This window comes from Eubalaena glacialis, chromosome 15 (genome assembly GCF_028564815.1).
Source record: "Eubalaena glacialis isolate mEubGla1 chromosome 15, mEubGla1.1.hap2.+ XY, whole genome shotgun sequence".
In the NCBI taxonomy this organism is placed as follows: Eukaryota; Metazoa; Chordata; class Mammalia; order Artiodactyla; family Balaenidae; genus Eubalaena; species Eubalaena glacialis.
This window is the reverse complement of record NC_083730.1, coordinates 43,592,091-43,616,189: the sequence shown is the minus strand read 5'-3', so window position 1 is coordinate 43,616,189 and position 24,099 is coordinate 43,592,091. Positions and strand designations below refer to the sequence as shown.

Here is a 24,099-nt window from a genome sequence, read left to right as displayed (position 1 = left end):
TTCATTGGGTCCCATTTGTTTATTTTTTTTTTATTTCCATTACTCTAGGAGATGGATCAAAAAATATCTTGCTGTCATTTATGTCAAAGAGTGTTCTTCCTATGTTTTCCTCTAAGAGTTTTATAGTGCCCAGTCTTACATTTGGGTCTCTAATCCATTTTGAGTTTATTTTTGTGTATGGTGTTAGGGAGTGTTCTAATTTCATTCTTTTACATGTAGCTGTCCAATTTTCCCAGCACCACTTATTGAAGAGGCTGTCTTTTCTCCATTGTATATCCTTGCCTCCTTTGTCATAGATTAGTTGACCATAGGTGCGTGGGTTTATCTCTGGGCTTTCTATCCTGTTCCATTGATCTGTATTTCTGTTTTTGTGCCAGTACCATATTGTTTTGGTTACTGTAGCTTTGTAATATAGTCTGAAGTCAGGGAGCCTGATTACTCCAGCTCCGTTTTTTTCGCTAAAGACTGCTTTGGCTATTTGGGGTCTTTTGTGTCTCCATACACATTTTAAGATTTTCTGTTCTACTTCTGTAAAAAATGCCATTGGTAATTTGATAGGGATTGCATTGAATCTGTAGATTGCTTTGGGTAGTATAGTCATTTTCACAATATTGATTCTTCCAATGCAAGAACATGGTATATCTCTCCATCTGTTGGTAGCATCTTTAATTTCTTCAATCAGTGTCTTATAGTTTTTTGCATACAGGTCTTTTGTCTCCCTAGGTAGGTTTATTCCTAGGTACTTTATTCTTTTTGTTGCAATGGTAAATGAGAGTGTTTCCTTAATTTCCCTTTCAGATTTTTCATCATTAGTGTATAGGAATGCAAGAGATTTCTGTGCATTAATTTTGGATCCTGCTACTTTACCAAATTCATTGATTAGCGCTAGTAGTTTTCTGGTGGCATCTTTAGGATTCTCTATGTATAGTATCATGTCATCTGCAAACAGTGACAGTTTTACTTCTTCTTTTCCAATTTGTATTCCTTTTATTTTTTTTTTTCTTCTCTGATTGCTGTGGCTAGGACTTCCAAAACTATGTTGAATAATAGTGGTGAGAGTGGACATCCTTGTCATGTTCCTGATCTTAGAGGAAATGCTTTCAGTTTTTCACCAGTGAGAATGATGTTTGCTGTGGTTTTGTCATATATGGCCTTTATTATGTTGAGGTAGGTTCCCTCTATGCCCACTTTCTGGAGAGTTTTTATCATAAATGGGTGTTGAATTTTGTCAAAAGCCTTTTCTGCATCTATCGAGATGACCATATGGTTTTTATTCTTCAATTTGTTAATATGGTGTATCACATTGAGTGATTTGTGTATATTGAAGAATCCTTGCATCCCTGGGATAAATCCCACTTGATCATGGTGTATGATCCTTTTAATGTGCATTTGGATTCTGTTTGCTGGTATTTTGTTGAGGATTTTTCTATCTGTATTCATCAGTGATATTGGTCTGTAATTTTCTTTTTTTGTAGTATCTTTGTCTGGTTTTGGTATCAGGGTGATGGTGACCTCATAGAATGAGTTTGGGAGGGTTCCTTCCTCTGCAGTTTTTTGGAAGAGTTTGAGAAGGATGCATGTTAGTTCTTCTTTAAGTGTTTGATAGAATTCACCTGTGAAGCCATCTGGTCCTGGACTTTTGTTTGTTGGAAGATTTTTAATCACAGTTTCAATTTCATTACTTGTGATTGGTCTCTTCGTATTTTCTATTTCTTCCTGTTTCAGTCTTGGAAGGTTGTACCTTTCTAAGAATTTGTCCATTTCTTCCAGGTTGTCCATTTTATTGGCATAGAGTTGCTTGTAGTAGTCTCTTAGGATGCTTTGTATTTCTGCGGTGTCTGTTGTAACTTCTCCTTTTTCATTTCTAATTTTATTGATTTGAGTCCTGTCCCTCTTTTTCTTGATGAGTCTGGCTAATGGTTTATCAATTGTGTTTATCTTCTCAAAGAACCAGCTTTTAGTTTTATTGATCTTTGCTATTGTTTTCTTTGTTTCTATTTAATTTATTTCTGCTGATCTTTATGATTTCTTTCCTTCTGCTAACTTTGGGTTTTGTTTGTTCTTCTTTCTCTAGTTCCTTTAGGTGTAACGTTAGATTGTTTATTTGGGATTTTTCTTGTTTCTTGAGGTAGGCTTGTAGAGCTATAAACTTCCCTCTTAGAACTGCTTTTGCTGCATCCCATAGGTTTTGGATCGTCGTGTTTTCATTGTCATTTGTTTCTAGGTATTTTCTGATTTCCTCTTTGATTTCTTCTGTGATCTCTTGGTTATTTAGTAATGTATCATTTAGCCTCCATTTGTTTGTCTTTTTTACATTTTTTTCCCTGTAATTGATTTCTAATCTCATAGCCTTGTGGTCAGAAAAGATGCTTGATATGATTTCAATTTTCTTAAATTTACTGAGGCTTGATTTGTGACCCAAGATATGATCTATCCTGGAGAATGTTCTGTGCGCACTTGAGAAGAAAGTATAATCTGCTGTTTTGGGATGGAATAGCCTATAAATATCAATTAAATCTATCTGGTCTATTGTGTCATTTAAAGCTTGTGTTTCCTTATTAATTTTCTGTTGGATGATCTGTCCATTGGTGTAAGTGAGGTGTTAAAGTCCCCCACTATTATTGTGTTACTGTTGACTTCCTCTTTTAGAGCTGTTAGCAGTTGCCTTATGTATTGAGGTGCTTCTATGTTGGGTGCATATATATTTATAATTGTTATATCTTCTTCTTGGATTGATCCCTTGATCATTATGTAGTGTCCTTCCTTGTCTCTTGTAACATTCTTTATTTTAAAGTCTATTTTATCTGATATGAGTATAGCTACTCCAGCTTTCTTTTGATTTCCACTTGCATGGAATATCTTTTTCCATCCCCTCACTTTCAGTCTGTATGTGTCCCTAGGTCTGAAGTGGGTCTCTTGTAGACAGCATATATATGGGTCTTGTTTTTGCATACATTCAGCAAGCCTGTGTCTTTTGGTTGGAGCATTTAATCCATTCACATTTAAGGTAATTATCGATACGTATGTTCCTATTACCATTTTCCTAGTCGTTTTGGGTTTGTTTTTGTAGGTCCTTTTCTTCTCTTGTGTTTCCCACTTAAAGAAGTTCCTTTAGCATTTGTTGTAGAGCTGGTTTGGTGGTGCTGAATTCTCTTAGCTTTTGCTTGTCTGTAAAGCTTTTGATTTCTCCATCGAATCTGAATGAGATCCTTGCTGGGTAGAGTAATCTTGGTTGTAGGTTCTTCCCTTTCATCACTTTAAGTATATCATGCCACTCCCTTCTGGCTTGTAGACTTTCTGCTGAGAAATCAGCTGTTAACCTTATGGGAGTTCCCTTGTATGTTATTTGTCGTTTTTCCCTTGCTGCTTTCAATAATTTTTCTTTGTCTTTAATTTTTGCCAATTTGATTACTATGTGTCTCGGCATGTTTCTCCTTGGGTTTATCCTGTATGGGACTCGCTGCGCTTCCTGGACTTGGGTGGCTATTTCCTTTCCCATGTTAGGGAAGTTTTTGACTATAATCTCTTCAAATATTTTCTCTGGTCCTTTCTCTCTCTCTTCTCCTTCTGGGACCCCTATAATGCGAATGTTGTTGCGTTTAATGTTGTCCCAGAGGTCTCTTAGGCTGTCTTCATTTCTTTTCATTCTGTTTTCTTTATTCTGTTCCACAGCAGTGAATTCCACCATTCTGTCTTCCAGGTCACTTATCCGTTCTTCTGCCTCAGTTATTCTGCTATTGATTCCTTCTAGTGTAGTTTTCATTTCAGTTATTGTATTGTTCATCTCTGTTTGTTTGTTCTTTATTTCTTCTAGATATTTGTTAAACATTTCTTGCATCTTCTCGATCTTTGCCTCCATTCTTTTTCCGAGGTCCTGGATCATCTTCACTATCATTATTCTGAATTCTCTTTCTGGAAGATTACCTATCTCAGTTTCATTTAATTGTTTTTCTGGAGTTTTATCTTGTTCCTTCATCTGATACATAGCCCTCTGCCTTTTCATCTTGTCTATCTTTCTTTGAATGTGTTTTTTGTTCCACAGGCTGCAGGATTGTAGTTCTTTGTGCTTCTGCTGTCTGCCATCAGGTAACAATTGATAAGAAGAACAATTGATAAGAAATTTTGGCAAATTCAGGTGACTGCGGCACATACCTGTGTTAAACATCTACTCGGAGCTCATAACCACAAGCAGCAGAAGCAAAAACAAAAAAAAAAAGGCAAAGAAACAAAATTAGGAGTAGCATGGACTCACAAATAAGCCAAAAAATAAAGCTAAAGCAAAAAAACAAAACTGTGTGGCCACATACTTTGATTAAAGCAATATTGGGCAAGTTGCCCTAAACCAAAATTTCCCCTCAGTATAATGCCCTAATTATCAGTTTGCTTAGTACCTTAGGTTAAAACTGAAAAGTAGTTTTCAGTTAAATGTAAATGTCATTCTCACCTTGGCCTTTTCAGCCATCAACTAAGTTTATCTGGTCAAATAATTTTATCCGACTGGCTTTTAGCAGAATTAATTGTTTGTTCTTGGAATCAAGCTTCCTTTCTTCTGTTTTTCTTCTCTGAGAGCACATTTACTCTGCTTTGTATGACACTTACTTACAAAGAATTTACAAAGGAAAGTTTTCTGTATCACTCATTCACATGAACTTCTCCTTAGGGATGGACGCTGGACCTTTCCCTTCAAACCCATCCAGCTTAGATGCTGAATCAGTGTTGGTTTAAAAGCGTCAGAGCACAGGATAAGTAGGTTTTAATGGGAGGGAAATGATTGGAAAACACTCTTTCAGAACATGGAAGGCTGCCTAACAAGATGAGGAACGTCCTGGGGAGAAAGCAGAGTGATACCAGTGGGCTCTGAGTGGAGGAGGGACCAGAAACCAAAGGGAGGCAAATGGAGGTGCTCAACAAACACTGTTGCGTGGTTCAAAGGCAGACCGTCCTTCTTCAGAATGTTGACAGCAGTCAGCATGTGCATAGTTGGAATGGCACCTGAAGCATGATTTTGCAATGCACACTATGAGTTTTAGGAAAACTGATTTCAAAAATTCAAGGAAATGACGTGAATGATCCCACTCCCATGAGCCATGGTGGATACAGTGACTATTTTCACTTTCATCTTCATTTCTCATGCTCTTCAGCACTTTGGGGATGTCAATACCATGGGTCACCATCCTGGAAATTCTTCCTTATGTCACCACCGTAGTCTGGTCTCCTGTTTTTTCTGACCACTCTACTTCTCTTTTTCTGTCTCTTAGTAGTCTCCAGACCCCCTGAAGTCAGATTTTAACCAAAGTTTTGTTCTTGACCAATTCTCTCCCTATACAGTTTGACTTTCTCTCAAGGCTTCACTGTTATTGTTATGGTTCTCAAGTGTTCAAGGCGTCCTTCAAAACCGCATCCCATGTTCTCAGGAACCAGCTTATCCAGAATAGTCAGCATGTAAAGTCAGTGTCCCTTCCAGACTTGGCTTCTCACTGTCAAATCTTCTGCTGATGAAGCACCTTGAGATAGGCTCACCGCTAGCTCCATTAACTCCCCATCATAACAAAGCAATGTCCCACCAAGGCTGCCACTTTACAGTATTTCCAAAGCCACACAGTCCTTGAACAACTACCAAGGGCACTGTTCAGAAGTGGGGAGGAAGTTTCTAACCCCAAATTTTTGCCTCATTTTGTTATCTAGAATGTGGAATAGCCCTACTTTTGCACACAGTCTCCTCTTGGGAAATATTCCCAGTCCTGGCTCAGTTAAGGCACTTTGGTACATTTTATATGTTTATTAATAATTCCTGGAATATAGTCCATATTAAGGAGTTCCATATCCATATATCCAACTGACACTGGATATCTCCACTTGGACATCCCACAAGCAACTCAAACTCTGTAAGCCCAAAACTAAACCCTTCATCTTCCCACACCTACAGACCTGTTCCCCCTTGTTGGTACCTTAGCTCAATGAGGGCCACCCCATCCCACTGAGTTGTCTAAGGTAGCAAGTTGAGCATTATCTTTGACCCCAAAACTCCTTTGCCTGTTCTCTCTCCCTCTCTTTCTCTCTTTCTGTCTGTCTCTCTCACACACATATACACACACACACACATCCAGTCAATCATCAAGCATGAAAAAGAGTTTAGACATGGAGTTCATAGGCTTCATCTTTATTCTATAAATATTTGTTGGGTGAGTTTGAAAAATGAGTAAGAAATTTAAGAATCTGAATGATTTTATGAAAGGTTTTATAAATGAGCTATGAAAACATATAAGGCAAAACATACATGAATTGTGTGAAACTGTTCAAAGTGTAATGAATGAAGCTAAAGCCAAAAATTAGATAAGACGGGTTGGTTGGTTGGCTGGCTGGCTGGCTGGCTGGATGAATGGATGGATGGATGGATGGATGGATAGGTGGAAGGAATGAAAGAAGGCAGGAGGAAGGAAGGGACAGAGGGAGGAGAAAAAATCTTGAAAAGAAGAGCTAAAGAAAGGAAAAACAGGATTTGCAGAAGGTAACAATGTGATCAATCAGAATTTCTGAACTTGCATCTTTGCTTTCCTCTTTATCATTTTTTTCCAACTTTGAGGAGATGTTGCAAGAGCATCAACTTGCCTTAAATGAATTAGCTTTAAATTTTTCTTATGAAAAGTTTTAAATATATACAGAAGTAGAGAAAATACTATTAATCTCTACCCTTAATTGTTTACCCCCTGCCCCCACCATATAATTATGAAACAAATCTAATCTAAGATATTATTTAGATGAGTCAAGTATCCAAGTTTTAAAGAATTATAGCCCAGTGATATAATAATAATGGAAAAAACACTATACATTTGAGAAATAATTAAGAGGACATTGCAAAAAAATATGGAAATTCTGTACTATTTTTTTATTAAAAAGGAAGAATTAGTTTCTTGAGAGCATAGAGTGTGAATTTGATGTAGGTTTCAAGATAAAATGGGTTTTTTTTTCAGAACATGGACAAAATATAGTGGTAATCCTAGACATTTCAACATGCTAAGAATAAGGATTACTCTATTGACCTCATTTCCTTATTCATTTATCCAAATTCCATCTTTTTTATAAATGAATTAAGTCAGCTAATTTCCCTTTTTAATAAGGTTACTAGACTGCTAGCTCAGGAAAATACCATAGGATAAAAATGAACCTTAATTTCAGCAAGATACTAACAAAAGTCTCTTAGGTTGTGCATGCATTGGAAAAACGTGAGCTGGATCTTCGTACAATTAGGTAGGGATTGTGCCCATGTTGTGACCATGTCTAGAGGAATAAGTAATGGATCCATCAACTTGGAGGACAGCCTCCAGTTGTATTCTGGAAGACTCTGTGGCCCTGGTCAGGTCTTAGATTTTAGGCAATGACTTGGACACAGAAGACATGAGACTACTCTCAAGGTAGGCTATGAATTTATAGACTTTCAAGAAGAGACCACACATGTCAAACTGAACTAAGTTCATGGTTTATTGGGCCAGAGACAAAGAAATTTATTTTAAACAAGGTGGGTAAATGGAGCAAGAACCTGCCCAGCCTGTCTCAGTACAGCTTTTTTGGGTTCCAGAATCCATGATGGATCCCATGGTTGCCACTTACATGGTCCATGTGAGGCAATGGGCTGTTGTATCTGAAAAGCTAAACTTCACTGCTCACCACGTCCCTTTTAATATTCAGGGCTTACATCCTCAGCCAGGAAGAACTTTCACAAACTGGAGGCATTGACAGACCTCCAGACCACTTCCTGAGGCTTGAACAAAACAGAGGGTCAGTTGAGTCCACGTGGTGATGGGCAGAGGAGAGCAGTCAGTACACTTCTGACCCTAAGCATCATCTCTATGTCCCTCTTTATTGCATCCTGGAGAGCGGCACCTTTGCCAAATGCCCCCTAGGACCTCTATGAGATGGAGGAGCAGAGGAGCAAGGGTTTCTATTCTCAGAGGATGAGGTCTTGCTGGAACTAAGAAACTTAATCGTGTACTGCATCACAGTCATTTTATACCTGGAGCTTAAATCATTATTTTTGAAGAACTTACATAAATCATCTATGTCCCTAATGTCTTCTTTTAAAGGATTATTTACAGATATTGAGATTCTCTTGATTATTGAGCCAAACTCAGCATCACTAAAAGTACATCTTCATCCAGGGGTAAAAGATTTAGCGTTCATGTATTTCTGATGGTCTCTGTGTCTCTGGTTATCCAGCATCCTAGAGAGTTCATTTCCCACATGAGCCTCTCAGATTTACAGAGGACATGAAACTGGGAAGGCCCTTTGAAATGCCAGTGACAAAATCAAAAATTTTTTAAATATCAGAAAGGTTAGAAGCATGAGCCAAAAAGTAAAAGAAACTAAGATTAAATACGAAGTCCTACCTTTAGCCCCCAAATAAGCATTTAAATAGAAAATAGAAAAGACCTAACTTAATAAAAGTGCATATGATTTTTAAAAGCTAGCTTTTTTAATGAACTGCTAGCTTAATAAGAGCCATAAGAATGAGCTATCTATGAAAAAATTGCATCAGTAAATGTCCTCATCAATGGTGGTAACTATTGTATTCTATACATTCCATACAGGTGAGGCAATAGCTGTGGCATTTGGGTTAATTTTGTATATCTCATTTCAAGGAGGCATTAGCCAGCCATAGAACAGGATAACTTGAATGTTTAAGGGTCTGGTCTCCAAACCGTGTCTGATGATAATGAGAATAATAGCAACATCCATGTATTGAAGCCCATTATGTGCCATGCTCTGTGGTAGACATTGTGTTGATACTTGAAATGGCTTTGGACTTGGACATCTTCAACCTAAGAAGGTCAAGGATAAGCTACCTCCCCATCTAAACTTTAAACTCTGTGATGACAGAGACCTTTGTACATAATGTCCAGATGGTAATGAAGATGCTAACGATGATCATGATAGCTGCTTCCCAATCTTTGAGGAATAAATTAATCAAGTTTATAATAGGCAGAGAGAAAAGATTATATGGCTCCAGAAGGGAAACCAGATCAAACGGATTGAAGTTATAAGGAGGCAAATTAAAGCCCAAATATAAAAAAGAAATTTCTATCACTTATTGGTGCTCAGAAATGACACCTGAAACGTTATAAGGAGGTCTGTCTGCTATTAAGCGCTCACTAGGTACCAGCCACAGAGGTTACCAGCTGGTAAAGTTGATACTATTATCCTCATTTTATACATGAAGAAATCGGATGACAAGTAAAAACTTGTCAAAGTTCACACAACAAGGAAGAGAAAGATTAAGAGTTACTGACTTTAAAGCTCATATATTTTCACTAAATTATAATCATCCCTATCATTGGAAATACTCTTACATGGACATTGGATAAATGCCCATCTACTGAGAACATGTTTAGGCAAATTCCTATATTGGGTGAGGGTAAGTCCTACCTCTTTTATCCTTCGAGCACTCAGTATCAATGAGTCTGTTTGTCAAGTAATAAACTCTCATAAGAATGAATGTTTAGGGGCTTCCCTGGTGGCGCAGTTGTTGAGAATCTGCCTGCCAATGCAGGGGACACGGGTTCGGGCCCTGGTCTGGGAAGATCCCACATGCCACGGAGCAACTAGGCCCGTGAGCCACAACTACTGAGCCTGCGCGTCTGGAGCCTGTGCTCTGCAACAAGAGAGGCCGCGACAGTGAGAGGCCCGCGCACCGCGATGAAGAGTGGCCCCCACTCGCCGCAACTAGAGAAAACCCTCGCACAGAAACAAAGACCCAACACAGCCAAAAATAAATAAATAAATTTAAAAAAAAGAATGAATGTTTAATGATCTGCCTCATAACACCATAGAGTAAAAGAAGTATTGATAGTATTTTTTATGAATCTAAAGAGATCAGTTTGAGGTGAGGGAATGATAAATGCTGTCAGTGAGGGACACTTGCTAATTGATCCCAAGTTTCATTAGGAAAGCACTTAATTGGCATCCTAATATAATTGCTTCTAGGCCGGTTCATTTACTTCCTGCCCTAACTCTTCTATTCCAAAGCATTTCTGTAGCACGTTTACTGGTAAAAAGAAGGTTCAATACATGTCAAAATATAGCCATGTGCCTTAATATCTGTTATGAACCATAAACGTGGGCTTGAAGAAAGCCAAATAGTTAGAAGTAGAGAAGAACAGACACTTGTTGCAAGTCTACTCTGTCCTAGAAATTAGCCCATTCAGAGGAGGGTGGGAGGATGGCCAGGAACTCAGGTGTCGATTTAACAAGCAGCCCATCTGCAGGGGATGGTGAGGAGACCCGCCCAAGCCCGGCAGAGGTTTGGGGGTAGAGAGCAGTGGGAAATATTGTGGGGTGGGGTACATAGGATAGAAAGAGCCTGCAGAGGGGCTTGGATTCTGAGCTGAACATTCAGCCCTGGTGCTGCAGGCATCAGAAGCCGTGCTGGATTCTTGAGTAGAGGAGTGGATGAGGAAAGTAGTTCAAGAATGTGGGGAACACGCTATGTTAGGGAGGAACTGGAAGCCACAGTGTCAGAAATAGCAGGGGTTGTTTTTAGAAAGGAGTCTCCTCTGAGGTTGACAGGAAGTATTGCAAGATAGACAGGAGTAATAATGCTGCACTTACTGTGTACCAGGCAGTGTTCCCAGAGCTTTAGGTTATAGGCACTCGTTTATCCTTTTAAAAATCCTATGAAATAAGTAGTAATATTATTATCAGTCCCATCTTCCAGGTGAGAAAATTGAGGCTTCTAAAAACAATTGGCCTCAAGTCACCAAGAAAAGATGACCAACATTCAGCCTGTGCTCACCTCACAGCCATGCTCTAATGATCAATCACAGTGTACTTAAAATGATTATTTGATGATGTTACTATCTGGTATCATCTAACTGTTTTAAGTCACAGCTTGAGCAGATTGTTCTCAGAAGCAGCAGACACCACAGGGCTGAGCTTGTGTTCCTTGGCCCATGAACATAGTCAATAACCTGATCTCCGTGCTGGATACACGTGCTCCCTTCCCGCAGAACCTGAGGAATATGGGACAGACCTTTCCAAGTCTTAGTTAAACTTATATTCTAATAAAGATAAAAATCAAATTAAGTGTATAGTTTAGATCTGTAGTTGTTTTATTTATAAACATTATCACTTTCTTTCCACATGCATGGCACACCACATGTGTACGTTTTTCTCCCCCCCAGGGGCTCAAGATCTGGATCGCATCCGACTCTCCACCTACAGAACAGCGTGCAAGCTGAGGTTTGTTCAGAAGAAATGCAATTGTAAGTATGCCAGTTGTTTGGACTAATTACCCTCATGAATCCTATAGTTTACATTCGTTACTTAGTTTATTAAAAGTAGGCTTGCTTGCAAGTACTGATAAAAATATGTTTATACAACAATAAAAGGAGTATTATGATACACAAATGGTGGAAAGACTATTCCCAAGTAATTCTGAAGGCTTAATGACTCAACTGCTAAAGTATTGGAATGGATGAGCCTCTGGATATGTATATAATCCTGTCCTTGGAATGGTTTAAATCCGGATGGACAGTTTTCTTCTTTTCTCTAGCTTTGATATAAATGCAGTGCCATCAAAATCGTTTCAAAGATTTTAGAAAATATCAAACATTAAGTCCTCCTTATATTTCCTTTACAAATATAGGAAAATGTCTACAAGCTCCTGGAAAACATTTAAGTTACTTTCTGAAACTACAAAAATTAGCCCTTTGTATCAGAGTATTAACTACTTTTGCCTACATCAGACAATAACAAGAGAAGAGACAATACTTAAAGAAACAAAGAAACTTGCTTCAACTTTTTCCCAAATTTTAACATGTAAGTAGCAATCTAGCTCACTATTCAGTGAGCAGGTTCGCATTCCTTGCCAGGTCAATGCTTCCATCAGATTATCACATCCATTTTCTCTTGGAAAATATATTGCTTCAAAGTTCATTTATATGAGCTTACTCTTTCCTTTTTTGAAAACTGACTGCTATAAAAAATTAATAACTCTTCTCATTCTCTAATTAGTATCAGGTGAATTTAAAAAATGAAAACCGTAAAGTTCTCCTGCATACATAGACATAGTTCTTGAATATGTGGCAGGGAGACTAGGCACTTGGTGAACGTAGAAACCAGCCATGTCCACATCTCTACCCTCCCAGAGTCTCCGGCAGATGCTTCTTGGGGCCCTGGGCAGACCCTGCCCCCCAGCGGCAGGCTCCTGGGTTTACAGCTAATCATGACTATGGAGGTGGGCAGGGTACGGCTGCTCCTCAAGTTACAGCTTATTCTCTAGCCCCAGTAGCTAGAAATGGGGCAGGACAAGAAGGGAGAAAAAACTTAGGTGGGTCAAATATCAAAGATGTGTGTTGACTCCTCACAGGAAGCTAAACCAGTCCCCCAAAATGCAGTGAGAAGAACACTACAGATGTGGGAAGGAGTCTGGGGTTGTACATGCAGTCCTGGGTGTTGATAAGTCATAAAAGCCCTTTCGGGGACTGGTGTTAAAGGACAAGGAAAATGCTCCCACAGAAGAAAATCTTTCCTTCTCCCCTCAACCCCATCACCCATATTTAAGCAAAAGGAAGAATTTCTGTGTTTTCAGCAATGAAAAAGTGATGGGATCCTCCCACTTTCCTTCCTCATTACCACTCCAGTGGCCCTCAATATAGAGGGAGTTCTGTCCCCTTAAAGCTTTGCCATGCAGAGCCTTCGTTAGACTACTTTCAGTAGAGATGGGGGATTTTAAAAAGACATTACAAAATGGTAAGGATGAACAAATTAATTAATTAAAAGGAAAAGAAAGGAAGGAAGGAAGTAAAGAAGGGAGGAAGGAAAGAAAGATCAAAGGAAGAAGGGGAAAGGAAAAGAAAAGAAAGAAACCCACATTGATTTGGCAACCCTGCAGCCAACATTACAAAGGGCTCACACTCTTTGCCGTAACTGGGTCCAGCAACCCACAGGCCACATCCCATTCCTCCTACTCTCTGATAAAGCCCCTTTCTCATTCTTGGGCACCTCGTTTTCCATTACCTGTTCTTCTCTGGCCCTCATCCTTATTCTATATCCAGAATTATGTCATAGTCTCATTCACCCTCTTGGAAAACAGTGGAGAAAACAGTGACCTTCTTGGAAAGCAGCGTTGATCCATCCTTGTCTAGTTGCCCCTCAGTGCATCCGTTCATTTACCCCTTAATTTAGGAAGCTTATAGTGAGTTCCTACTATAGGTTTGCACTGCACTAGGTACCAAGGATAGAACAGTGGTGAATAAGATGTGATCCCTGCCTTAACCTTGCCCAAAGTCTAATTAGATAGATGGATTTTTAAACAGACGTATAAAACAGTGTGGAAGTATAATGCTAGGAATAAGGACATAGAGTGTAGGACCACCAAGAAGGCAGTGCCCTGACCTGGGTATGAGGGCTGCTGACAGGAGTTTCCTGGAAAGGACGGAGCCTTAAAGAACTAGTAGGCATGAAGGAAGTGTTATTTGCTTTACAATGTACCTTATAAATATCATATGTTTTTAGAAGGAGGAAAGATATTACATTCTATACAAACTAGACAAAAGTAAGGCTCAAGGCAGAAAAACAAGCATATGTTGACTGCTCTGCTAAAATTGTTTCATTTTAAAGTTGTTTCTACCTTGATCAGAAGGCTTAAATGCAAGCACTATGTGTGTTTGCTGAGTTTTCCTTCCTGACAAAAAATATAGCAGTTGTGATGTTGAGGTACTTGCAAAACGCTAACACAGTTGAGCCTGGTTTATCTTCGTCACAGTTGAAGTCTTCCTTTTAGGAAGATAACCAGAAGCACTGATGGTTGTGACACATTAGTCAACATTGAATATACACCGCTTTATTAGAGAAGGATAATTTCTGTCTGCAATAAAACCTAACCCACAATAAATTATGGTACCTAATAATGGAGTTTTACTCTGCAATAAAAGAAATAAGAAAAAAATCCAGAAAGTGTGCTTGTAAGTGCATTGTTTTATTGAAAACTCTTACATTGTATTTACTTCATGGAAATCAATAGACCTTAACTGAGAACAGGTTGTTTATTTTTAGACCCAGACCTTATTTACAGGTAAAATTTATTTTGTATATTAACAAAAGTAAGCTTTAAAACTACATAATGGAAGAAAAAACATAAAAACTGACACTTGTAAAGTTATCACCTAGAAAAAATAAATATTGCCTGGGTATAGCATGGAATGTATAGATTTTTAGGAGATTTCTTTTTTATCTAAATTCAAAGATCAGAAGAGTTAGTTAATTCCCCATATTTTCTTCCCCACAGTGCTTGCCTACTCTGTTTCTAGAATATTGAATCCTATCACTGACATTCGTGTTCATTTCGTTTAATACAATTCCTGACGGATGCTGAGAATAACTCGTTGTCAGTGTTCTAAAAAACTCTAAAGGAGAGGCCAGAAAACCATGGCCCGTGGATTGAATGTGGCCCAGCATCTAATTTTGTATAGACTGTGAACTAAGAATAGTTTGCACAGATGAGTATTTGTAACCTATTTGATAATAGGGAACACTAACTTGTGACCCCAATTAAGCAAAATGCTATCTCCCCAAAATAATTCTATTCTTTTCATTGGTAGATGTGCATTTATTTTTAAATTGGGCTCAATTATTATGTTTTTAATTTCATAAGTAAAAATGTTGTGGAAACTTGTTTTCTCTACGTAGTATCTACACAGTATTACTATATAATATGGTGATGCCTCTTGGTCCACAAAAAAACATTTACCAACCTCTGCTAGAATAGAAAAGTTGTAAGAAGCCCATCTTTAGCAGACTCACTGATACAGAGAACTAGTGGTTACCAGGGGGAGAGGGAAGTGGGGAGGGGCAATATAGGACTGGGGGGTAAGAGGTACAAACTATTATGCATGAAACAAGCTACAAGGACATATTGTACAACATGGGGAATATAACCAATATTTTATAATAACTATAAATGGAATGTAACTTTTAAAAATTGTGAATCACTATATTGTACACCTATAACTTATATAACATTGTCAGCAACTATACTTCAAGTTTTTGTTAAAAGCCCATCTTTTTCTTTCCTCAGACAAAAGATTCTTCATTTCTTCAATTTTTCTCCATAGGCTCTATTTTCCGAATCAGCTTTTCCCTTTACCATTCATCTTTGTACCCTGTCTTGCCTTCCCTCCCCTGTCATGGCTAGCACATTCTCTAACAGAATAAAGGAATGAATGTGTCTAAAAACTAGGGGACAAAATTTGGCTATTCTGTTTTCTAGGAGGAATGGGACAGAAGGGAGAATACAATAATATTCCCAATACTCCTTCCTAATCAGCAGCCTTCTCTTTAGCTTCCAGGTGTCCTGGTGACTTTCCACAAAATAAAAACCCTATATACCGTTTATGAGCATGTATGAAAATGGCAACATCTCAGCCTTTTTTTTGAACAAATAACCGTCTTCTACTGGAACATTATTTCCTTGGTCAGCATTGACATGGTAAATGACCCAGATACCCTGTGATGTCAGCAGATCTTTTTGCAGAAATTACTTTGGAGTCAACGAAACGCAGCCATACGTTCATGAACAACAAAAGGCAACAAGAGAAATCCATCAGAAATCTCTAATCCCTCCTGTTTAACAGTGGGGACAAAAAAGTAAGGAGGCAAGAGGATCCTCTCCTCCACACCCACAGCAGATGTTGCACCATCTTTAGTTCTTCTGGTTACAGTGTGAATTTTCTTTCTATCACTCATATCAATTCAAATTGAATTAAAATTTTGTTAAAAAGAAAAAGAGGACAAAAGGTATACGTTTGCATCTGGCTTTCTCAAAATATCTTTCCTCTGGTAAATGAAACATTTTTTTAAAGTATCCTTCATTCAGATATCATTTAAAGTCAGAATACATGCTTTTGTCTGTAACATCTCTAAACTTCTTTCAGGATTTCTTGTGAACCAAAAAAAAATGCAGTTATCTATTTACCTAAATGTTTCTCTGACACTGCAAAATTAACCCAAGTGAATGCTCTCTATGTACTAGGTCCTGAATAAATACTCTCCTATGAATGAATGAATATGCCCCACTAGATTCATTCTTCACCAGCCAAGTGACTAGTCTTATGTTGCAAAAGTAGCCTGCATTAACAAATGCTAATATCCCACTCATTTTTCTTCAAGCTAGTGTGCCAGCATATTCCTCATCTCTGCCTCACTTTTAAGTGTGTGGATTTCTGGCTGCCTGTGTCAGTTTTCTATCTTTGCATAACAAATGACCACACACCTAGCAGCTGAAAACAACACATGTTTATTATAACCCTGTTTCTGTAGGTAGAAACCCAAGCAGCATGGCTGGATTCTCAGCTCAGAGTCTCATGGACTGACATCAAAATGCTGGCTGGGTCTATGGTTCTTATCTGGGGCTCCAGGTCCTCTTCCAAGTGAACTGGCTGTTGGCAGAATTCATTTCCTTATGGTTGAAGGACTGAGGTCTTCATTTGCTGCTGACAGTCAGCCGGGGACAACTCTCAGTTCCTAGAGGCCACTCACATTCTTTGCCACATGGCTCCCCACAGGCCGTTCAGAGTTTAAATGTCTGCTTCTTCTTCCATGTGTTTCTCTGACTGCCTCCTCTGTGACCAGCCAGAAAAATACTCTCTGCTTTTAAAGGACTCATGTGATTAGGTCAGGCCCACCCAGATCGTCTCCCTGTCTTAAAGCCAACTGGTTTGGGACCTTAATTACATCTGTAAAATTCCCCACAGCAGTACCTGGATTAGTGTTTGATTGAATAACTGAGACAAGGTATGTGCCAGGAAACTTGGGGTGGGGCGAGGCGGGGCATCCTAGGATTTTGCCTACCACAATGCCCAAAGTTTAAAGTAAAAACGCAGGCAAGAGAAATAGCTCCCCCCCAAAGAGATGTGTTTAAAAGAGAAAGATAGAAGGACTCTCTCCACTCAAGGAGTCAGAAGGAAGAGCAGGAAGGTTCACAGTTAGGGAAATAAGTGACAGATGTCAAACCCTTGGAGCATAAGTATCTTTGTATTGTTCCAGATGTGTTGGACACACATTTTCATTCCTGACGTTGAATCATTCTAGACACTTATTTAGGATAAAGACAAGTGGATCATGCTAGAATACAATGTTCCCCAAAATTCCCTGTGGGGAATTTGGTGGTGGCAGCAGAACATAAACAAACCCATTAAAGATGCCCGTGCACCAGGCGATGGAAACACTGCTCCCCTCTGGGCACGCTGGACCGACAGCAAAAATGTCTCCCCTTAATCAGGGCAAACTTCTGGTAGAGAAAAGCTATGATTTTAAAGCCCTGATGCTGGTGATACGAGTTTAATTAAAGCTACTTCTTCCCTTTAATTGCCTTTATTTTGAAGATCTTAAAGATCAGGGTTTTGTTTTCTTGTTAGAATTTTTTTGGGGGGGGCGGGGCTTGAAGCTTTGCCTGCTTAAGCTGCTACCACTGCATGCACAACCTGTGAAGTAAGCCGACACCTGTAGTCTTGTCTCCAGGCGTCTGGATGTAACATGCATCAGCTTCCTTCCCTCTCTCTTGCTTCTGCTCGATGCCAGGAAGCTGTGCTAACTAAGCACTTTTACTCTCACAATTTAGGAAAGAGCATCGTCTTAAGTGCTCCAGTCAGTTGGGAAAGAGTGGCGTGTAGAGAGGAGTGCCTTTCAAGCTTCTCCAACCCCATCTAAAGAGGGCCAGAGCAAGAAGCAATGAATGACCTTCCCTTAGCGTTCCGCTAAGCTCTGTTTCTGGGAGCCTGCGGGATCGGCCCAGGGCCAATCAGCAGAGCGATGAAGGGATACCCAGGGGGTGCTCTCGTGCAGTCTGTCTCCCAGGAACCCCGGGCCCTGGTGAACACTGAGAGAAAACAAAAGACGGTAGGGAGGACAGAGATGGAAGAATGGCCTCTCCCACATAACCACACCTGTTATCCTGCTGGAAAGTCATTCCTGATGCCACCTTGATTTACTCTTCAGTGAAGCTTTGTTGGCATTTTGTCCTTGTTATTAACAATCACACATTTATTCATTCATTCAACAAATATGCACTGAGATGTGCTAGGTTCCAAGCATTATGCTTAGACCATGGCAGAGGGAAAGTATGGTAATATTCCTTAGTGTACAAATTTAGTATTAGTATAACCTCAAGTTTAGAATCTAATGATGTGTCCTATTTATTCAAAGCTTCTGATTTTGTTAATATCAAATAGTAGATACACCCAAAAACTTTGCTGTAATAAACATATCTAGCCTGTCGGTCCCCTGAGAGAATTGTCATTTTCTGAAGAAAAAAAATTACTTATAAGTTTGGTGGTTAAAAGAAACCAAGTATACCTATAGCTACTGAAATGGATTAAGTCTGTAGCTATTTTTATTCCTTCATGGCGTTGGGCTAGGACTTTTGCTTTATCTCCTTTTCTATCAGGAATTGTAAAGTTGTTTGTTGCAGGTGAGGAGAGCATAGATGCCGAGTAGGTTCCCTTGGAAAAACACCAGATAAAATCATATAACTGAGAACTCCACTTCTAACTTCCCAATATTAGCCGACTGCCGTGGTAAACAGTCAACTGCCCCACGATGCCTGTCAAGACTTGTCATCAAGAGGCAAGCATGTGGACCACTAGGCCTGCTGCAAAGCTAATAATAATGGTACCAGCCGTTAATTAACTTAGTTTCTCAGAAAAATAATGAACTTCAATGTAAGATCAAGTACGGTTCATTTTAACTTTCAAATTCAACACTGATTGATAAGATGGTGATGTTATATCATGGAGAAGACTGAGAAACATTTGTATGGCCTAATAGAATCAGAATCTACTTCAAACATGGTCATAATCATTTTCTTCTCGTTTATTATTCCGGAAGAGTTCAATCAGTGATAGGTGGGACTTGATTAGAATCAGTGCTTTAGCGTGTGTTTCCCCAGAAAGCAGACTTCACAACAAGACTTGTGTGGAAGTAGCTCATTTGGAGAGTGAACCCAGAGCAGAACAAGAAAGGAAAGCCAAAAGACAATTCTGGCGCTTCTAAGGAAGCTTGTGAAATGCACCCCAGAACTGTCCATCCAGGGCTGACAAGGAGGAGGCAGTAGTCAGCTGCTCTGTCCTGCACTGGCCAAGGGCAGCCTACAGGACTTAACGTCCCCGAGCTTCTGGGTTGCACATGTGCGCCTGGCAGGCAGTGTCTGGTATTTGTGCTGAGACGTCCTCGGGGGTTCGTGGCGGGAGCCTGAGGCCAAGTGATGTCTCATTGCAGCTACACTGAGCCGGTCAAAGTCTAAGTTGTGATGGTCACTCCCGCAGGGGCTGGAGAAAAAAAGTGCCCTTTTCCATCTTTCCTAACATTTCTTAGGACAGATGGAAAAGGGCAGAAACTGGAGACTTGCTGTAAAAATCTAATTCAAAGTCAATAAAAGCCCAGAATAGGGCAGTAGAATGTAGGATAGAGTTAGGGCACTTTGAAGAAGCCTATGCAAAGTTATCCAGTGAAATCTAAAATGACTACCCAGAGGGGAGATAAGATACTAGATTTTCTTGCTTCTAAGGCTATTAAATATATTCTGAACAAAGTTGAACACTGACAGTGAGAAATTAATCATTGTTCAGATATTTCTTTTCATTTACCTTCTCTTATTGTTTTTACAATCCTTGGTACAATACTTTGAAAAATAATAAGCTTAATAAATGCTTATTCAATTGAACATAGTTAAATTTAATTTACAGTGTGACATCTATTGAGCCAACAATTATTATACCTCATTTTGAATAATCACGCAAGTCTGGAAACACAATTTAAGGCAAACTGAATACTTTTTCCTGATAGGCAGTGGATGTACTGCCAGGGCCTTTGAGGACCGGCATGATACTCAGTTTGATTTTACACCAAAAATATGTTGTAGACCTTTTCCTGAAGCTCTATTATATCATCCACCTTAACCAGGAAATTAAAGTGAAAATAAAATGTTATGTTTGTAAGAAATGATGCTTCTCCCCAAAGATCCTTAACAAAGAGAACTATCTTGGTGATAAAGGCATATGTTGAGAGCAAGGAAGATATTGAGTTTGGAACATAAAATAATTTGGTGAGCTACTCAGATGTTGTTTAGATTCATATTTTAGAAAGGTATATAGCGCATGGCTCACTAATGGAGATCAAGTCTGAAAACTGTCATTTGCTGACATTTTCTTTCTGAACTCAGTGTTTGGTTAATGTGAGTGATGACTAATATCTTCACTGTAAATCACATCAAAATGCATTTGTTAACCCTGGTGAAGCATACTACTTAACTGAGTTCCTAACAGCTTTTTTAAACACAATTTTGTCATGATCAAAGACCTGAATAAGGGCATAAAGTATATACTTGAAAAATCTTAACTGGCTAATTTGCACGTGGCTTTCTCCACCATAATGTTCTTGGGATTCTCATGATATTTTTAAAATAAATTTGCCTGACTCAAATGAGCATCCATTTCCTCTTCTTCCTGTCTCTCATCTAACTCCATCCTTTAAGTCAAGGGTCCCCAACCCCCGGGGCCTGTTAGGAACCAGGCCGCACAGCAGGAGGTGAACGGCGGGCAAGCAAGGGAAGCTTCATCTGCCTCTCCCCATCGCTCCCTATCGCTCTCATTACCACCTGAGCCATCCCTCCCCACCCCCCGTCCGTGGAAGAATTGTCTTCCACAAAACCAGTCCCTGGTGCCAAAAAGGCTGGGGACTGCTACTTTAAGTCATGCTCCATAGCAGTGGTTCTCAGACTTCCTTCTCTTTCAAAATCACCGAAGGAGTTACTGAAACCTAGGGATGCCCTGGCTGAACTCCAGACCTATGGACTCAGAGGCCACGATCTGAGATCCACCCACTGCTCTAAAGATCACCTCTGATTTTCACTGCTGGACTGGTTGGCCGTAGCTGGGGATCTGAATTAGCTGACATGGGAGTTGGAAAATGAAATTAAGCATTAAACTTTGCAGGATGCAAATTCTCAATCTCTCTGTTTACTTACTGAAAAATTAGAGAAGTCTTATATAATGGGCAATAGGAAAGGTTTCAAAGGTATAGACCCTGCTTTCCAGTAAACGCAGCACAAACTCCACTGGCCCAGTCAGGTCAATACAAGATCCGATTACACCATGATCACTCACTCCTCTCTGCCATTGGTCCCTCGACCTTCTTCCTGCTGGAGTATCCTCCCTGCCTCGTCTCCATGTATTCATATCCTGCTGTGATTCAGGAACCATCTTGAGCTCTACCTCCTCCTCCTCTAAAACCTTTCCAAAGTCTCCAGCCCACAATAACATCCTTGTATGTTGAGCTCCAGTAGTTTTTTTTTTTTTTTAATCTGCTCTATGAATATGGACTTTTGATAACATAGAGTCTCGAACAGGGCTTCAGTTAGGCCTTCTGAATGTGTCTCTCCCATGGGAATCGTAAGCTCTTTTAGGGCCAGACTCTCCTATTGTGTTAAATCACCTACCACATCAAACATGTAGAATTGTAGAATCTTTAAAACTTCCAGTTGGATCTAACTTCTTTCAAAAATATTATGGAATCTCATTTCTTGCTTCCTTTCCCAACTCTGTATGTATAAGCATATGGCAGTCTTTCTCCATATGTTTATGCCCGTACGTGCAATAGATGTATGGTAAATAGTGATACGTTGAAATTTTTTCCCATGAGCTGATGCTCTCTGAATTTCAAGATAAGTATTTGATCTGAAAGTGAACTAAACTAGTCATCACTGTTACAATCTCTCATGGGTTTTTATAACATCACATCTGTTAAGAGGAAAACAAACCTGAAATTATAGAAAAAAAGCTTGTATTAAGGGACAAATATTTTTATAACTGACAGAGTGGAGCAAAGAATTGAAAGAATTTGGAGGGGATTTTTATAATTCTATCTGAATATGACAGTAAATTTTCTCTCAAAAATAAGAGTAATGCCTAAAATGTATATAGTGCTTTACATTTTTACTAAACGTTTTCCATTTTTGTTATTCCCAGGACACCTATAAAATAAGAAAGGTGGATATTATTATTCCTATTGTACAAATGAAGAAAGACTTGAGTCCAAATCTACTATCTTTAAGTCTGTTTTCTTTCTGTATAAGAAAAAATAGATTGTTGTTGCATGCTCAAAGCACTTGTTTGCTAAATATCTCTATTCTTCACCACTTACAAGTTCTGTATGATCAGGGACCTGCCTGTCTTGTTCATGCTAACTCTAGAACCCAGAACAGTGCTGCCACATAATAAGGGCTGAAAAAATACTTAATGTATGAATGAAGTTTTAGTCTCTGGAATGGAAGACTAAGAAAGAAGGCTTGTTAGTGGCTTGGGGTAATGAGTTTGAAGAGGACTCTGAAGTCGTTCCAGGCACTCACAAGGGGATACATTCCTCTCCCCACCTCCTCACACCCCACCCCTGTGGCGGCCTGACCTACACGTGAAGCTCCTTAAAAGCATTTTTACTTAAAGTCTACTTGGCATTTAGAATACTGAATGAAATTTGCTATTTGAGAGCCGTCATAGGAAGAAGACAATGCTTTAATGTGTGCTCATCTTTTAGTGCTAAGAGCATCACAATTTACTGGACAACTAAAAGAATGAATCTCCATAATTAACTTTTCCACAAGCCTACAAACATATTTTCAGGATCTGCTATGTGAATGAACACAATTTGACACTCCAAACCCACAGTATAAACTACTCAGAAATACCACCTGAACTTGGTTCTCATACTCCGAAGAGTGTGGTTACAAGGGAAAATTCATGCTGGGAATTTTCCTGAAGGTCAGGAAACTTTGGTCCAGGGAAGGGAGAGTTGGATGAGTTTTCAGGAGAAACAACCTATCTCTTTTGCAGTGGGATTTGATGAGTAAATCAACAGCAGAACTCACCCTGCTCTTACCTGCATGTCTCAGAGGTGGAAAAACAAGTCATAACAAAGCCTCAGATAACAGTCACCATCACTTTAAGTATCGGTGGCAAGGGTGGGTGAGGGTTGAGAGGGCATGTGTATGGGCGTGCACACACATATACACACACACACACCGTCTACACACTAGAGGGTATGCATATTCCCAATGGCATATCGACAGATTATGTTCAATTCCCAGCCTAACTGCAGTTTTCTTTTCTCCTAATTAAGAAAGCACAGCAGAATGCAATGAGTGACCTTCTTGTAGATATAAATCTCTAACCTTTCTAAAACGGTGTACACAACTAAGACTTGTGAGTTTAAGTTTTATTCAGGGTCTTACAGAGGACTATAGTCCGGGAGATAGGTCTAAGGAGCTGCTCCAAACAGGTAGAGGGGGAGCTAATATATATATATATATATATATATGAATTTTTTGGCTGGGAAATACATGATGTCAAACATACATCTTGGTAAAAGATTACTGCTAGGCACAAAGAACAGGTATCTCAAGTTAATGATTTTAGTGTTTTTCTGTGTATAGGAAGATGCAAGAATCTGGGGTCATTGAAATTCTTCCTGAGATATGCATCTTAACTATCTAGGTGCCCATTTATACAAAGCACAGAATGCCTCATCCTGTTTTTTCATCCCTCAGGGTGCCCTGTCAGTGGCTGATTGCAGTGGGTTGCGACTTAACCCTTGTAAAGCTGGATGATGAGTAATAAACATTCTTTGTTCTTTTTTTGTTCACAGATGTGTATAGACATAATTATATAAATCATTCTTAAACTGCATAAATTGATAGTGACCAGCTTCTTGTGATGTACCTCACAACCTATTAGAACATAGGAGTCTGTCTTGATGCCGAAGGACTGAGAACTTCTGCCTTAGAGCAGTGCTTCTCATACTTTAATGTGAATACAAGCTCCCTGGGGATATTGTTAAAATGCATATTCTGATTCTCTAGGTCTGGGGTGGGGACCTGAGAGTCTGCATCTCTAACAAGCCTAGTGTCTTGGGATTCCAAGTATGGTCCTGTACCAGCAGCTGCAGCATCTCCAGGGAACTATTTTGCAGCCTTGTAGGTGAGTCCAGTGTGCAACCATGGCTGAGAACCACCACTCCAAAGTGAATGAGATGAAGTCACTAGATGATGGTTATTGACCC

The 24,099-nt window shown here is 39.3% G+C and overlaps 1 protein-coding gene across 9 annotated transcripts in view; it reads left to right on the top strand.

Moving 5' to 3' along the window:
- DTNA (dystrobrevin alpha) overlaps positions 1-24,099 on the top strand; it is a 386,149-nt gene that overhangs the window by 260,202 nt on the left and 101,848 nt on the right. For all 9 annotated transcript variants that reach the window (XM_061170129.1, XM_061170131.1, XM_061170130.1 and 6 more), the window contains one exon: positions 11,175-11,255. In XM_061170129.1, coding sequence (XP_061026112.1) covers positions 11,175-11,255 — 81 coding nt within the window. The remainder of the gene's footprint in view (positions 1-11,174; positions 11,256-24,099) is intronic.